Source organism: Loxodonta africana, chromosome 3, assembly GCF_030014295.1.
Source record: "Loxodonta africana isolate mLoxAfr1 chromosome 3, mLoxAfr1.hap2, whole genome shotgun sequence".
Classification (NCBI taxonomy): Eukaryota; Metazoa; Chordata; class Mammalia; order Proboscidea; family Elephantidae; genus Loxodonta; species Loxodonta africana.
In genome coordinates, this window is record NC_087344.1 from 92,264,162 (window position 1) to 92,282,147 (window position 17,986).

The window sequence follows — 17,986 nt, forward strand, 5'->3', positions numbered from 1 at the left end:
CTTCTCCGCCCCGCGGGCCGCCGCTTCCGCCCCCGCCGTCCCCTCAGCTCCGCCTAGACCGGTGCGAAACTGCCGCCTCCGACCCCAGCTCTGCGGCTACGAACTCCTCCTAGGCTGGCGTAAGGAGAAGGATCCAACCATCGCGAATGTGAGCGGAAACGGCGCCCCCTGACTCCTTCTCTCCGCGGGACGAGGTGGGGCGTGTAGTTCTCCACGGCCGGGAGGCGCACGGGGCCGCCGGGAAAGTTGGTCTCGGAAAACTACAGCCGCCCTGCGGCCCCCCGCCCGCTCCTTCGCAGTGCATTCTGGGGAGTGTAGTTAGCTGCGCTCTCAGGCGCTCTCGCGATCGGTGGAGCCTCTCCGCTCGGGGAGGGAACGTCTCTTTAGTTTCGGCGCCGGCGACGCCAATTTGGATGCTTGGAGGGAGGGTGCGCTTCATAAGTGCCCAGCTGACGCAGGGCTGCTTTTCCTGGTGGGTCTCACTTCAGACAGTTGTTAGGTATCCCTTCCTGGGCTCATGAGTGCTGAACGCAAAGGCGAATGGGTTTCTGATTGCCAGGGGATCCAGAGCACGACACGCGTAGTTACGGTTCTCTGACGACCGAGCATTTGTTCTTGCAGATGGTTGTTTGTTGTGAGGAACCAGCTGAGGCCTCGGGGTGGTTATTGGTTACTAGGAGAACCCTTTGGGTTGTGGTTGTGGTGGGGTAATTAAGAGGGCTTCATTGAGACCAGTGGAACCCTAATCCTGCCACAACTAACCCGAGTTGGAATACGCTTTAAAAGTGATGAGGTTCAACGCCTCGCCTAATATTAGAATCCCCTTCACAACGTGCACTTCTGGAAGCTGGGGAGCCTCCTACCTCAGGAAGTACGCCGATTATTGTATACAATTTTAGTTCTTAGGAACATCTTTTTTCGAGAAGAAAATCCTACCCAAGAGTCCTCATAATTCAGGAATGCTTCCTGAGTGTATAGAACCTAATTGTCCATGTCATGGAAGCAGTGTATCACAGCAGTCTTGGTAAAATTTTAGAAACTGTCCTCTTTCTTGAACAGAAACACACTGGAAGCAAGTGAAGGTAGTTGGAATCCCCCTAGCAATGGATAAATTCGTCGTAAGAACGCCTCGAGTCCAGAATAGCCCTCAGAAGAAAGATCCTGCAGCAAAAATGTACAAGCAGGCCACGATTGAATCTCTGAAGGTGAGACGGGATCTGGGTAGAGAAATGTGCACAAAATGGTGATAGCAAGGTGGTGCTGAGGGATTCTATTCTTAGAAGACCCTTGAATTATTTCTTGCTATACCCCCTCCCCAGAGAGTACCAAACCACTTTTTATGTTTCCGCCATGCCCTGTACACAGTTCTATTATTTATTAACTTCTACACCTCTCCTACACTCTTCTAATTATTCTGGCTTTATGGTATGTTTTGCTAGCTGGTGAAAAGCCCTGGTGGCACAGTGGTTAAGAGCTTGGCAGCTGACCAAAAGGTTAGCAGTTTGGATCTACCAGCTTCTCCTTGGAAACGCTGTGGGGCAGTTCTACGCTATCCTCTAAGGTCACTGTGAGTAGGAATTGACTCGATGGCAATGGATTTGCTAGCTGGTAAGGCAGGCTCTTCCCTTGCAAAATTTTCTTGTCAGGAATATTAAACTACCCTGGGTAGTGCAAACGGTTAATACACTCAGCTGCTAACTGAAAGGTTGGAGGTTTGAGTCCACCCAAAGGCACCTCAGAAGAAAGGCCTGGCAATCCGTTTCTGAAAAATCAGCAATTGAAAACCCTGCAGAACACAGTTCTACTCTGATGCACGTAGAATCACCATGAGTCATAGTTGACTGGATGGCAACTTTTTGTTTTTTTACGTACCAAATATGGTTCTGTGTACCCTGTACAAACTCAGTAACGGCTGGGTAAGGACACTATACTCTTATAGCTTATTGGCCAGAACTGTGTCACATGGCCTCCACAGCTACTACTCAGACTGAGAAAGAGGAAGAGGCTCTTTTTTTTTTTTAATAGTTGTGCCTTAAGTGAAAGTTTACAAATCAACTCAGTCTCTCACACAAAAACTTATATACACTTTGCTACGTACTCCCAATTACTCTCCCCCTAATAAGACAGCCCACTCTCTCCCTCCACTCTCTCTTTTTGTGTGATTTTGCCAGCTTCTAAGCCCCTGCACCCTCTCATCTCCCCTCCAGGCAGGCGATGCCAACATAGCCTCAAGTGTCCACCTGATCCAGGAAGCTTACTCCTCACCAGCATCCCTCTCCAACCCATTGTCCAGTCCAATCCATGTCTGAAGATTTGGCTTTGGGAATGGTTCCTGTCATGGGGCAACAGAGGATCTGGGGGCCATGACCACCAGGGTCCTTCTAGTCTCAGACCATTAAGTCTGGTCTTATGAGAATTTGGGATCTGCATCCCACTGCTCTCCTGCTTCCTCAGGGGTTCTCTGTTGTGTTCCCTGTCAGGGTAGTCATTGATTGTAGCCGGGCACCATCTAGTTCTGGTCTCAGGCTGATGTAGTCTCTGGTTCATGTGGCCCTTTCTGTCTCTTGGGCTCGTAATTACCTTGTGTCCTTGGCGTTCTTGATTCTCTTTTGATCCAGGTGGGATGAGACTCATTGATGCATCTTAGATGGCTGCTTCCTAGCGTTTAAGACCCCAGACGCCACTCCTCAAAGTGGGATGCAGAATGCTTTCTTAATAGATTTTATTATGCCAGTTGACTTAGATGTCCCCTGAAACCGTGGTCCCCAGACCCCTGCCCCTGCTACGCTGGCCTTCGAAGCATTCAGTTTATTCAGGAAATTTCTTTGCTTTTGGTTTAGTCCCGTTGTGCTGACTTCCCTGTGTTGTGTGTTGTCTTTCCCTTCACCTAAAGTAGTTCTTATCTACTATCTAATTAGTGAGTACCCCCTCCCTCCCTCCCCCCTCTCGTAACCACAAAAGAATGTTTTCTTCTCAGTTTAAACTATTTCTCAAGTTATTATAATAGTGGTCCTATACGATATTTGTCCTTTTGCAACTGACTAATTTCATTGAGCATAATGCCTTCCAGGTTCCTCCATGTTATGAAATGTTTCACAGATTCCTTACTGTTCTTTATCGATGCATAGTATTCCATTGTGTGAATATACTATAATTTATCCATTCATACATTGATGGGCACCTTAGTTGCTTACACCTTTTTGCTATTATAAACAGTGCTGGAGTAAACATGGGTGTGCATATATCTGTTCGTGTAAAGGCGAAAGAGGCTATTTTAATGGACTCTTTGCTACCTGGAACTCAATCTGATTTCTGTTAGCCAGAAAGAGGCAAGGAATAGATACAGGGTAGACACCCAACCAATCTGTGAATATAGGTATCCAGTAAATGGTAGAATTATTATTTGACTTAAAAAAACTTAGTAATTTTAGTCCCATTTTCTCCTTGAACCTCTCCTCTTAAATCTCTGACTTTTTCTTGTAGTTTCCTTTATTGCTTCCTTTTTCTCCACTAGCCCTCTAATGTTTGTACTCCCCAGAACTCTGTCACATTTCATGTATTTGGCCTTGGCCAGGGCAGCCTTATCCATCTCAAGGCTTTCTGTGCTGATGACTACCAAACTTGCACCTCCTGCCAGGATCTCTGAGGGTGAGCGCGAATCTGGGGCTAGAGAAAATGTTTAAAGGACTGTGATAGCAAGGGGGTGTCCTGAGTATTTGATTTATTTACTCAGCTGGACTTCTGGGTGTCCCACAAGCATGCCGGATCCAGATTAGAAAGCAGTGAGGGAGAGTATAAACAGAAGCTGTGAGTTGATCTTTAGCAAGTCATTCCCTTTTCTGGGACCTCAGTTTCCTCATTTATAAAATAGAATGTTGAACTACATCAGTGTTTCTTCAAGGGGGCACTGTTGTCATTTGGGGCAAGGTAATTCTTCAGCATTTGGAGCTGTCCTGTGAGTTGTAGTGGACCCTGGTGGTGCAGTGGTTAAGAGCTTGGCTGCTAACCAAAAGGTTGGCAGTTTGAATGTACTAGCCACTCCTTGGAAACCCTATGGGACAGTTCTGCTTTGTCCTATAGGGTCACTGTGAGTCAGAATCGACTCGATGGCAACAGGTTTGGGTTTTTTTTTTTGGTTTTGTGAGTTTTAGGATGTTCAGCATCCTTGGCCCTCAGCATCTCCCATTGTGATAACCAGAAATGCCCTTACATGTTTTCAAGCAGCCCTTCATTGAGACGTGTTGAACCCTAGTTGATTTTTAAAGTTTTCTAGCCTTCCAGTTCTGTGGTCTCATGAAACATGCTCAAGTTTTTCAGTAGTATCTGCTTTGTCAGAGTATGCGTGGGTAATTATATACAGCAGTAATTCTTAGTGAGGGATGGTGGTCGGCAGGATTGTGGTATTGGGCTCTCTGGAGGCAAGAAGGGAGCGTGGTTATTGAACTACACATGCCCTCACACACAAACTTCCAGATTCTAATATACCACCACCTGCCCTTACTCCCCTCTGTGTCCCCACTTGCACCCCATTTGAGAATGACTGTGTGAAAATAGCTTATGTGATCTGAAAATTATGGAATTGCAATAAGCAACAGCCATATAGAATAACATTCACCTTAAATTTATCATCTTTTCTTCTAAAGCTGTTCCTTATTCTCTTGCACTTACTTTTTTTTTTTTAATAATTTTTATCGTGCTTTAAGTGAAAGTTTACAAATCAAGTCAGTCTCTCACACAAAAACCCATATATACCTTGCTACACACTCCCAATCACTCTCCCCCTGATGAGACAGCCCGCTCTCTCCCTCCACTTTCTCTTTTCGTGTCCATTTCACCAGCTTCTAAGCCCCTCTACCCTCTCATCTCCCCTCCAGGCAGAAGATGCCAGCATAGTCTCAAGTGTCCGCCTGATCCAAGAAGCTCACTCCTCACCAGCATCCCTCTCCAACCCATTGTCCAGTCCAATCCATGTCTGAAGAGTTGGCTTTGGGAACGGTTCCTGTCTTGGGGCAACAGAAGGTCTGGGAGCTGTGACCACCGGGGTCCTTCTAGTCTCAGTTAGACCATTAAGTCTGGTCTTATGAGAATTTGGGGTCTGCATCCCACTGCTCTCCTGCTCCCTCAGGGGTTCTCTGTTGTGTTCCCTGTCAGGGCAGTCATCGGTTGTAGCCAGGCACCATCTAGTTCTTCTGGTCTCAGGCTGATGTAGTCACTGGTTTATGTGGCCCTTTCTGTCTCTTGGGCTCGTAATCACCTTGTGTTCTTGATTCTCTTTTGATCCAGGTGGGTTGAGACCAATTGTTGCATCTTAGATGGCTGCTTGCTAGTGTTTAAGACCCCAGACACCACTCTTCAAAGTGGGATGCAGAATGCTTTCTTAATAGATTTTATTATACCAGTTGACTTAGATGTCCCCTGAACCATGGTCCCCTGAACCATGGTCCCCAGACTCGTGCCCCTGCTACGCTGGCCTTTGAAGCATTCAGTTTATTCAGGAAACTTCTTTGCTTTTGGTATAGTCCAATTGTGCTGACCTCCCCTGTATTATGTGCTGTCTTTCCCTTCACCTAAAGTAGTTCTTATCTACTATCTAATTAGTGAATACCCCTCTCCCACACCCCTTCCCTCCCCCTTCTCGTAAGCACAAAAGCATATTTTCTTCTCAGTTTAAACTATTTCTCAAGTTCTTATAATAGTGGTCCTATACGATATTTGTCCTTTTGCAACTGACTAATTTCACTCAGCATAATGCCTTCCAGGTTCCTCCATGTTATGAAATGTTTCACAGATTCCTCACTGTTCTTTATCGATGCATAGTATTCCATTGTGTGAATATACCATAATTGATTTATCCATTCATCCGTTGATGGGCACCTTGGTTGCTTCCATGTTTTTGCTATTATAAACAGTGCTGGAGTAAACATGGGTGTGCATATATCTGTTCGTGTAAAGGCTCTTATTTCTCTAGGATATATTCCAGGGGGTGGGATTGCTGGATTGTATCGTAGTTCTATTTCTAACTTTTTAAGCGCCAAATTGATTTCCAAAGTCTTGCACTTACTTTTACATGCATATAGTGTCGCTACAAGCTGGAATTGACTTGATGGCAACGGGTTTGGTTTTTTTTTTTTTTTTTTAGTTTATACCAAGTAACGAACTGGAAACCTGGGAATCATCATTCTTATTTCTTTTCTCTCTTGTATTCAATTCTGTCTCCTTAAATATATCTTGAGTCTGCTCCTTCTTGACTGTACTCAACTCTTCCCACTTCAGGTTCAGAACCACGTTATTTCTCACCTGGAACAGTGCCATGGTCCGTTTACTTGTCTCCCCGCCCTTAGCATTCCCGCCCCCACTGCCATCGTTCTTACCTCACACTTACATCAGAGAAATAGGTCTAACAAAATGAAAGACCACTCAGTCATTTTCCTGCCCAATTCTTTAGTGGCTTCTCGTTACCTTTGGGATAAAGACCACATTTCTTTTCATAGTATCCGAGGCCTTTTGTAACCTGGCACCTGCCTGCCTCGTCCCCTACTACTGCTTATTTACACTCTGTCCAGTGTCAACTACTTACAGCCCTGCAGAGCTTTTGTGCTCTTTCATACCACTGTACAGTGTTACTTGCTGTCCTGTTTGCCTGGAATGCACTTACCCCCTTTCTTTTTTTAATTGTTTTTCATTATACTTTAGATGAAGGCTTACAGAGCAAACTAGTTTCTTATTAATTAATACACATGTTGTTTTGTGACATTAGTTGCCAGCCCCACGAAATATCAGCTCTCTCCCCTTCTTGGCCTTGGGTTCTCCATTACCAGCTTTCTTGTCCCTTGTGCCTTCTCGTCCTTGCCCTTGGGCTGGTATGCCCATTTAGTCTCGTTCCGTTTTATGGACCTGCCTAATCTTTGGCTGAAGGGTGAATGAACCTCAGGAGTGACTTCATTACTGAGCTATAAGGTGTCCGGGGGCCGTACCCTCGGGATTTCTCCAGTCTCTGTCAGACCTGTAAGTGTGGTCTTTTTTTTGTGCGTTAGAATTTTGTTCTACATTTTTCTCCAGCTCTGTTTGGGACACACTATTGTGATCCCTGTCAGAGCAGTCAGTGTTGGTAGCTGGGCACCATCTAGTTGGTTACCCCCTTTCTTGGAGGCAATGCAGTGTAGTAATTAACAGCGCAGACTCTGGAGCTAAACTGCCTATGTAAAAATCCCAGCTCTTCCACTTACTACCTGTGTGACCTGTCTTTGTTTTTCTTATCTACAAAATGGGGATTAATGATAATACCTGTTTCATAAGGTAGTTATGAAGTTTGATGAGTCAATATATGTAAAGCTTGGAACAGAACCTGGCATATAGTGAGGAATGTACAAGTGTTTGCTGTTATTATTATCATCTACTTGACAAAATCCTATTCAACCACCATGACCTAATTAAAGAGTTCCTCAGCTATGAGGTCTTTCCTGACTAACCCTCTTTCCCCCATGTAGAGGGCTGAGCCTTTACTGTACCTTAAATATGCCTCTATCATTGTACTTATTTGTGCTATATTATGATTGTTTATATGCTTGTGCTCTGCTATACTATGAGCTTCTTGAAATACTATATCTTATTGATTTCATGTCCCTAGTACCTGGCACAGGGCTTGCCATATAGAAGGCTGCAATAAATTTTCTGAATGACCAAATGAATTAAAATTTTAAAAGCTTTGGCATGGCATATGGGCCCTTCTTGTTCTGCCCCATTGAGCCTTACCATCTTGTCCCTTGTTGCTCCCCGTGCACATGAATGTATTCCAGCCACACTGTTCTTTGTTGTTCTCTGGTTAAGCTATTCTCTTTCATGTCTCTCAGGCTTTGATTTGATGCTGATCCCTTTTCCTGGAAAGCCCTTCTCTTTTCTTCAGGATGACTTCCTACTCATTTAACTTTTTCTGTTAATTCTGGATTATAAGTTCCATAAGGATGGGGACCTTGAGTATTTTGCTTACGTCCCTATCCTTGGATCTATCTCAGTGCCTGGCCCTTGTTAAGTGGCTGTCTTTGTTGGGTTCTCTAGAGGAGCAAAACCAGTGAGATGTGTATATATGTAGATGTGTAGAGATTTACTTCAAGGAAATGGCTTGTGCAATTGTGGGGGCCAGTAATTCCCAAATCTGTAGGTTGGATGGCAGGCGGGAGACTTCTTCTGGCTCATGATATTGTGGGGGCTGATGAATCTAAAATCTGCAGGTCATGGGAGGAAAAGAGTGCAGGGTTGAGAGAGAGAAGGAGGAAGAGAGAGAGAGAGAGAAGTGATTGCGAGAATGCTCTGCCAAAATATCCATTTATATTCTGGAGGCAAACCACACCCCCAAGGAAACTCCTCTTTCAATTAATTGCTTGATGACATCAGATCGCATCATGTAAGTTCATTACATTACAGAATAAGAACCAGTCCAGTATCTGGCCAAACCACTGAGAATCATAGCCTAGCCAAGTTGGCATATAAAATTAACCATCACAGTGGTCAATAAATATTTGTTAAATAAATAAATAAATGTCAAAATGCTTTCTGGGTCCTATGGGGGCAGTTAATCGTCCCATCTTCACTACTCTCTTATCACTTGGTTCAAATATCTGTCATAGCCCTTACCTTACTGTATTGTCATGACCTGACTACCTGCAGTTTTCCCCAATCCACTATGAATTCCTGAAGACTGGGACCACAGTATCTCATGTTCTGATTTTACTCCAAACCCTAACATAGTGCCTGCTACATTGTAGGTGAAATTTATTAAATAAATGAATCATCCTTATTTTGGGATGCCGTTATAGGATTTTGATAGGAAACAATTCTACAGATACAATTTTGAAAAAACTTTAACCCCAGCACTGTGTTAGGGACCCTGAGAGATTTAACATCCAAGTATGAATCCTCATGGAAATTGCCGTCTTAGAGACGTGATTGCATCATGAGAAATTAACAAATAATGATACAAAATCATATATGATCTGTCTTAATTAACTAATGCTGCTATCACAAATACAACAAATAGGTGACTTAAACAAACAAGTTTATTCTCTCACGGTCTAGTAGGCTAGAAGTCCAAATTCAGGGTACCAGCTCCAGGGGAAGGCTCTCTCTCTCTGTCAGCCCTAGAGGAAGGTCCTTGTCATCAGTCATCCCCTAGTCTAGGAGCTTCTCAGCACAGGTCCCTGGGTCCACTGACATGCTCTGCTACTGGCACTACTTTCTTGGTGGTATGAGGTCCCCCTGTCTCTACTTACTTCTCTCTTTTGTAGCTCAAAGAAATTGATTCAAGATACAACCTAGTCTTGTAGATTGAGTCCTGCCTCATTAACATAACTGCCTCTAATCCCGCCTCATTAACATCATAGAGGTAGGATTTACAACATATAGGAAAATCACATCGGATGACAAAATGGTGGACAACACAATACCTGGAATCTTGGACTAGCCAAATTGACACATATTTTTTGGGGGACACGATTCAATCCATAACATTCCACCCTTTTGCCCCCCAAAATTCGTGTCCTTGCCATATGTAAAACACATTCACACCATCGTATTATATCAAAAGTCCTAAATCAACTCCAACTCTGAAATCCAAAACTTTCTCTTCATCTGTGAAATACAGAATACAAGTTACCTGCTTCCAAAGTACAGTTGTGGAACAGCCACAAGCTAGACATTTCCATTACAAATGGGAGAAATTGAGGGGAAAGAAGTGATAACAGGCACCAAGCAAGTCAGCAGATCACATTCCATTAGCTCTCAAGGCTTGAAAATAATCCTGTTTTCTGAGACCATTTAGGCAATGGCCCTGCCCTCCAGACTCTGAATGTTGGCCATACTCTCTGGATTCTGGGCTTAAGCTCTGCCTTCCAGGCCCACTGAATGGCAACTCTGCTCCCTTACATTTGGGCAGCCCCATTTTCCTAGATCATCTGAGTGGCAACCCTACCCCCTTGGCCCTGGCACGCCCTGTTCTTCTGCCCCTTGGACATGGTAGCTCTACCCCCTCAGATTTGGGCAGTGGATCCGGCACCATCTAGCTGGTACTTGTGGACGGCAGCCCCACATTCTAGAACCGAGTTGATGAAGACCTGACTCTTTGAAACCTAGGAGGCTGTGGCCCCATCCTTTGAGACCCCAGAAGTTGTGGCCCTATCCTTTAAGACTGAGGCAGCTCTGCTTCCTCCATTCCTTGTCTGTTCGGCTTCTGCTTCTGGTTGCTTGGCCTTTTGGCCCCTTGGGTCGTGCTGCCTACGCATTTGCCCCGTTGGAGCAAGTGTTCCAAAGCTCTGTAGCTCCACCAATAAGTGCCTGGAGGCAGCCCACTCATTAAAAGTTAAGAGGGGAGAGAGCTCAGTATTTGTCAGAGTGGCCAGAGAAGGCTGCATGGAGACAGGGCACCTTAAAGGAATGGGAAGATTTGGCTGGTTAGAGGGAAGCAGTGGCATATAATGATTTGAGAAGTGGTACTTGCTGTTGTTTCGTTTCTGCATGCACACTTCATGTTTGCTTTCACGTGTACACAACGACAAATTAAAAAACAGATTGAGTTAGATGTGACTTCTAGTGAGTTAGCTAGTTTCCGCTTTCTGCCAAGTGATTTATTTCCACCCACCAGCATCACGTTTTAAATCTTAGAGTGCTAAGAATCTGTTGAACTGAATGTATTCAAACCTCAGTTTCCTCATCAGTAATGTTAGGAATCACAATCTCTAACACTGCCTAACCTGCAGGGTTGTTATGAGTACTGAATAAATAAACGCATGTTGAAAGGGCTGAGCATTATGCTTGGCATGTAGAGAAAACTAAATAAATAATTTTCTCTTTTCATGTACAAAAAAGGAGAGGCTAGTGTAGTAAAACTAGAGCTGGGAATGACGGTAATGATAATAATGACTACTGACATTTATTGAGCCCACTTCTATGGGCCAGGCATTGTGCTAAGTACTTTACTGATATTCTTTAAATCCTAGTAACAGCTCTGTAAAATTAATACTTTTCTCATTTACCTTTTATAGATGAAGACTCTAAGCACAGAAAGATTAAGTAGCCAGCCCAAGGTCACGTAGATATAAGTGGCAGAGGTGGGGTTTGAACTAGACATTGTGCCTCCACAGTCTGCCCTTTATCAAACCAAACCAAACCCGCTGCCGTCAAATTAATTCTGACTCATAGAGACCTTATAGGACAGAGTAGAACTACCCCCATAAAGTTTCCAAGGAGCACCTACTGGATTTGAACTGCTGACCTTTTTTTTTGGTTAGTAGCTGAACTCTTAACTGCTACGCCATCAGGGTTTCTCTGCCCTCGATAGGGTAAGAAAAAAAAAGTAGAGGCTTCCAAATGCCAAGCAGAGGAGGTATAAAATCTTAGAATATTAGAACCATTGTACTTCTGTTATCAGTATATTACAAGTAATTTTGGTATACCCTTATCACACTCATTGAAAGCGACGCTCAATAGAGCTTATACAGGGTACATTTTAATGGTAAAGGTTAACTTGCTTAATCTCTTTTTACTCCCTTAAGGGGAAGTAGTTTCTTCTGTTGGTTGCAACAGCAGGTATTTTTTTACTAAAAGATTCTTGTTATGTTGTTGTTAGGTCAGGCTGTTGAGTCAGTTCTGACCCGTAGCGATCCCATGCACAACTGAACAAAACACTGTTGGGTCTGCGCCACCCTCATAGTCGTTGCTATGTTTGAGCCCATTGTTGCAGCCACTGTGTCAGTCCACCTTGTTGAGGGTCTTCCTCTTTTTCACTGATCCTCTACTTTACCAACCATGATGTCCTTCTCCAGGGACTGGTCCCTCTTGATAACATGTTCAAAGTATGTGAGATGAAGTCTTGGCATCCTTGCTTCTAATGAACATTCTGGTTGTATTTCTTCCAAGACAGATTTGTTTGTTCTTCTGGAAGTCCGTGGTGTATTCAGTATTCTTCACCCACACCATAATTCAAAGGCATCAATTCTTCTTGGTCTTCCTTATTCATTGTCCAACTTTGTCATGTGTGTGAGGTGATTGAAAATACTATGGCTTGGGTCAGTTACACCTTAGTCCTCAAGTGATATCTTTGCTTTTTAACACTTTAAAAAAGTGTTTTGCAGCAGATTTGCCCAGTGCAATATGTTGTTTGATTTCTTGACTGCTTCCATGGGCATTGATTATAGATCCAAGTAAAATGAAATCGTTGACAACTTCAATCTTTTGTCCATTTATCATGATATTGCTTATTGGTCCAGTTATAAGGATTTTTGTTTTCTTTATGTTGAAGTGTAATCTATACTGAAGGCTGTAGTCTTTGATTTTCATCAGTAAGGGCTTTAAGTCCTCTTCATTTTCAAAAGACTGTAGAATATGCTAATTCTTTTAGATTTAGCACATTAGAGTGTTCTATAAACCTTTCCTTCATTTGTAGGATTAACTAGGCAATATGTTGCCCCCTGTCCCCAACAGTGGAATGGTGCCTACCTTATTACTTATGAGTGAGTTGTTTCCCCTAGTTGGTTTTATTAAGCCTGATATTTCAGCCATCCACAACTGTAAGAGTAGATGGTATATTGGAGAGCACATCTTTCCTGAAATACCTATTCCACTACTTGTTGTAGCTTTGCCACCAATATTTTGTATCCGTTTTCCTTGTTTCTCTAAATAATTCAGATTAGAACTTGAAGTACTTGTTTGGGGGTCTATATTTGGACAGAAATAAGAAAATATTTATTTGATGTGTATGGAATTTTTCTGCCCTGGGGTTGAGTGCTACCTTTCCTGTTTCAGCCCCCAAAATTTCAGATTTGAAAACTGTGCTGTGTACTTGGGCTCTTGTGGGTAGAAGTAGCTTTGTTCAATTATACCTACTGTGCACTGGGGTAGATAAATAAGAAATTGTTCTAGCCCTCAAGTTGCACATAGTCTAGGGGGAAGACAGTCTTATAGATCAGTATATGCAGAAAGCATAGATGCAGTACCAGAAATCTGTACAGGTTACATAGGGACCCAAAAGGGAGTGTGGTCAAATGTAATGGTGAGGAGAGAGGCAAGAAAGGAAGATGGTCTTAAAAAATAAATAGGTGCTGCAAGAAACCAAAAGAGACCTATATAAGTGGAAAAACATACCTCGCTCATGGATAAGAAGACTTAACATTGTAAAAATGTCTATTCTGCCAAAAGCCAGCTATAGATACAATGCAATTCTGATCCAGATTCCAATGACATTTTTTAATGAGATGGAGAAACAAATCAGCAATTTCATATGGAAGGAATAGAGGCCCCAGATAAGTAAAGCATTACTGAAAAAGAAGAACAAAGTGGGAAGCCTCACTTTACCTAATTTTAGAATCTATTATACTGTGACAGTAGTCAGAACAGTCTGGTACTGGTACAACAACAGATACAGAGACCAATGGAACAGAATTGAGAATGCAGACATAAATCCATCCATATATGAGCAGCTGGTATTTGACAAAGGCCCAAAGTCAGTTAAATGGGGGAAAAGACAGCCTCTTTAACAAATGGTGCTGGCATAACTGGATATCCATCTGCAAAAAAGTGAAACAAGACCCATACCTCACACCATGCGCAAAAAGGAACTCAAAATGGATCAAAGATCTAAATATAAAATCTAAAACGATAAAGATCATGGAAGAAAAAATAGGGACAACATTAGGAACCCTAATACATGGCATAAAACAGTATACAAAACATTACTAACAATGCAGAAGAGAAATTAGATAACTGGGAGCTCCTAAAAATCAAACATGTATGCTTATCCAAAGACTTCATCAAAAGAGTAAAAAGATTACCTACAGACTGGGAAAAAGTTTTTAGCTATGACATTTCTGATCAGCATCTGATCTTTAAAATTTACATGATACTGCAAGTACTCAACTACAAATAGACAAATAACCCAATTTAAAAATGGGCAAAGGATATGAACAGGCACTTCACTAAAGAAGACATTCAGGTAGCTAACAGATATATGAGGAAGTGCTCAGCATCATTAGCTATTAGAGAAATGCAAATCAAAACTACAGTGAGATTCCACCTCACCCCAACAAGGCTGGCATTAATCCAAAAAACACAAAATAATAAATGTTGGAGAGGTTGTGGAGAGACTAGAACACTTAGACACTGCTGATGTGAATATAAAGTGGTACAACCACTCTGGAAATCAATTTGGTGCTTCCTTAAAAAGCTAGAAATAGAACTACCATATGATCCAGCAACCCCGCTCCTTGGAACGTATCCTAAAGAAATAAGAGCCTTTACACAAACAGATATATGCACACCCATGTTCACTGCAGCACTGTTTACAATAGCAAAAAAATGGAAGCAACCAAGGTGCCCATCAAGGGATGAACAGATAAATAAACTGTGGTGTATTCACACAATGGAATACTATGGATCAATAAGGAACAATGATGAACCTGTGAAACATTTCATAACATGGAGGAATCTGGAAGGCATTATGCTGAGTGAAATTAGTTGCAAAAGGACAAATATTGTATGAGACCACTATTATAAGAACTTGAAAAATAGTTTAAACAGAGACGAAAATATTCTTTGATGGTTACGAGAGTGGAGAGTGAGGGAGGGAGAGGGGTTTTCACTAATTACGTAGTAGATAAGAACTATTTTAGGTGAAGGGAAAGACAACACACAATACAGGAGAGGTCAGCACAACTGGACTAAACCAAAAGCAAAGAAGTTTCCTGAATAAACTGAATGCTTCGAAGGCCAGCGTAGCAGGGGCAGGAGTCTGGGGACCATGGTTTCAGGGGACATCTAAGTCAATTGGCATAATAAAATCTATTAAAGCATTCTGCATCCCACTTTGAAGAGTGGCGTCTGGGGTCTTAAACGCTAGGAAGCAGCCATCTAAGATGCATCAATTGGTCTCAACCCACCTGAAGCAAAAAAGAATGAAGAACACCAAGGACACAAGGTAATTACGAGCCCAAGAGACAGAAAGGGCCACATGAACCAGAGACTACATTAGCCTGAGACCAGAAGAGCTAGATGGTGCCCGGCTACAACCGATGACTACCCTGACAGGGAACACAACAGAGAACCCCTGAGGGAGCAGGAGAGCAGTGGGATGCGGACTCCAAATTCTCATAAAAAGACCAGACTTAATGGTCTGACTGAGATTAGAAGGACCCCGGAGGTTATGGTCCCCAGACCTTCTGTTAACCCAAGACAGAAACCGTTCCCCAAACCAACTCTTCACACAGGGATTGAACTGGGCTATGGGATAGACAATGATACTGGTGAAGAATGAGCTTTTTGGATAAAGTAGACACGTGAGACTATGTTGGCGGCTCCTTTCTGAGGGGAGATGGGAGGGCAGAGAGGGTCAGAAGCTGGCTGAATGGACACGAAAAGAGAATGGAGGGAAGGAGTGTGGTGTCTTATTTGGGGGAGAGCAATTAGGAGTATATAGCAAGGTGTTTATAAATTTTTATATGAGAGTCCAACTTGATTTGTGAACTTTCACTTAAAGCACAATAAAAATTAAAAAAAAAAATACCAACTCTTCAGACAGGGATTGGACTGGACTATGGGTTAGAAAATGATACTGGTGAAAAGTGACCTCCTTGGATCAAGTAGACACATGAGACCATGTGGGCAGCTCCAGTCTGGAGAAGAGATGAAAGGGTAGAGGAGGCAGAAGTTGGCCAAATGGACACAAAAATAGAGAGTAGAGGGAAGGAGTGTGCTGTCTAATTAGAGGGAGAGCAACTGGGAGTATATAGCAAGGTGTATATAAGTTTTTTTTTTATAAGAGACTGACTTGGTTTGTAAACTTTCACTTAAAGCACAATACAAACTAAAAAAATAGTAAATAGGTGGTTGTCATAGGTTGAAACAAAAAAGAGCATCCCAGGCAGAGGGTGTGAAATACTGTGGTTTATTGTATTATATTTTATTTTCTGTTTTCCCATTGTACTTTAAGCCATGGTATTTTTAGGAAGCTGCAGATAGTTTGGCATATCTGAAGCAAAAGATGGGGCTAAAAAAGATGTTAGGAGCCAAGGCATGGAAGGCCTTTTATGCCATGTTAAAGAGTTTGGACTTTGGTATATGTTGGAATGTTCTGATGTGGAACACTTAACCCATTCCTACCGTGTAGGAATGCAGGGTAAAAAGTCTCAAATACAGAGCTGACCCTGAACGCAAAAAAAAAAAAAAAAAGGGAGATCCCAGGTGTCAGGAAGAGAGAGGAAACCCAAAGGCAGAGCTGTAAGTGGGAGCTGAAGCCGGATAGTCCTAGGAATATGGCAACCAGATATAATGCTTAGGGGCTGGGGCTTTAGGGCCAGTAGGGGGTCAAATCGATAAGGCCTCAGGCAGTGTGATGTAGGAAATTGGAACTGATCCTCCACATCAAGCTCGGAGTGAAGACAAGGCTACCGTGTTTGTGAAAAAGGAACTAGAAAAATTCTACAACTGTTCCAAGGAAGCAGCATGAAGATTGTAATCTTCTTGGTGTGTTAGATGGAAAAAGAGTTGACTATAATAAATTAGAGCCACGCACTTACTACTATGTGTAGTTATACACATAGTTCAAGTTTATGCTATATGCAAAGCTGAAAAATTTAACATAAAATCTGGTCCAGAATTAGGGAAATCCAAAGGCCTTGGCAAAGGCAAACGTGAAATTTCCCTTTTAAGACACTTCATAACCTAAGGTATTCATGACTCCCATGGAAAACTATTCCCATTAAAGATGAACTCAGGGTCGAACATTACAAATGCTACAATAAATTGAATTACCAGAAGGGAGAATGCGCAAGTAATGGAAATTTGTGTCCAAAGAAATGGGGACAGTCTGAACAAGACCTTAATATTTAATGTGTTTAAAATGTTCAGAGACACAGAAAGAATAGAAACTCATAAGAATGGGATAGTATGAAAGAAGAATGGGGAAGAGAACTTGTCCAATGAAAATATACATTTGTTGAAGCAGAAACACATTAAATAGCTACCAGCTGTAGCTACAGAGGGGAATAGTGAGTTGGAAGCTAGATTTGAGGAAATCACTCCAAATGCATCACAGAGAAATGAAAAGATAGAAATATGAAAGAAAACAGACATGAAGGATAAAGAAGCCATGTACATTTCTAATAGGGGTTTTTGAAGTAGAATCTTATGAAAACGATACAGGTATTGATTTCATTGAGTGTACATCTTAAAATTCCAAGGTTAAACTCTAAAATGACAGTAATAGGATGTATAACTTCAAACCATCAAAGAAAAAAACAAGACTAAAGAGAGTCTGTTAAATAGAAGATAAGAAAAAAAGAAAAGTATGTCCAGTTATATCAGTAATCATAATAAATACAAACTGATGCAACATGCCTGTTAAAAGATATTCTCAAATTGGATGGGCAAATGGAGCAAAATAAAGCAGCCACAGGCTAGCTAAAGCATGTGGTGCAGTGAATTACTTAATATGGCCTTTTTTTGGCCATAGCCTTTGTAACTCCCACAAAATTGGGTGGGTCTATGCAAATAAGACTGTGTAGTTTAAAGTCAGGAAAGGTGTGCATCAGGGTTGTATCCTTTCACCATACCTATTCAATCAATATGCTAAGCAAATGATCCGAGAATCTGGACCCTCTGAAGAACGGGGCATCAGGATTGGAGGAAGATCATTAACAACCTGCGTTATGCAGATGACACAACCTTGCTTGCTGAAAGTAAAGAGGACTGGAAGCACTTACTGATGAAGATCAAAGACCACAGCCTTCAGTATGGATTATGCCTCATCATAAAGAAAATAACTGGACCAATAAGCAACATCGTGATAAACGGAGAAAAGATTGACGTTGTCAAGGATTTCATTTTACTTGGATCCACAATCAACGCCCATGGAAGCAGCAGTCAGGAAACCAAAAGACGTATTGTATTGGGCAAATCTTCTGCAAAAGACCTCTTTAAGGTGTTGAAAAGCAAAGATGTCGCCCTG

General features: G+C 42.3%; 1 protein-coding gene across 3 annotated transcripts in view; it reads left to right on the forward strand.

Moving 5' to 3' along the window:
* The first annotated feature begins 26 nt into the window (after positions 1–26).
* TCEANC2 (transcription elongation factor A N-terminal and central domain containing 2) overlaps positions 27–17,986 on the forward strand; it is a 66,317-nt gene continuing 48,357 nt past the window's right edge. Inside the window, exons 1-2 of one of the 3 annotated variants that reach the window (XM_003411064.4) lie at positions 27–148; positions 1,060–1,205. In XM_003411064.4, coding sequence (XP_003411112.1) covers positions 1,104–1,205 — 102 coding nt within the window. In that variant the 5' untranslated portion in view covers positions 27–148; positions 1,060–1,103. Of the gene's footprint in view, positions 473–1,059; positions 1,206–4,874; positions 5,020–17,986 lie in introns of those variants that run through there. The other 2 variants (XM_010591245.3, XM_064282007.1) reach the window with 2 other exon arrangements.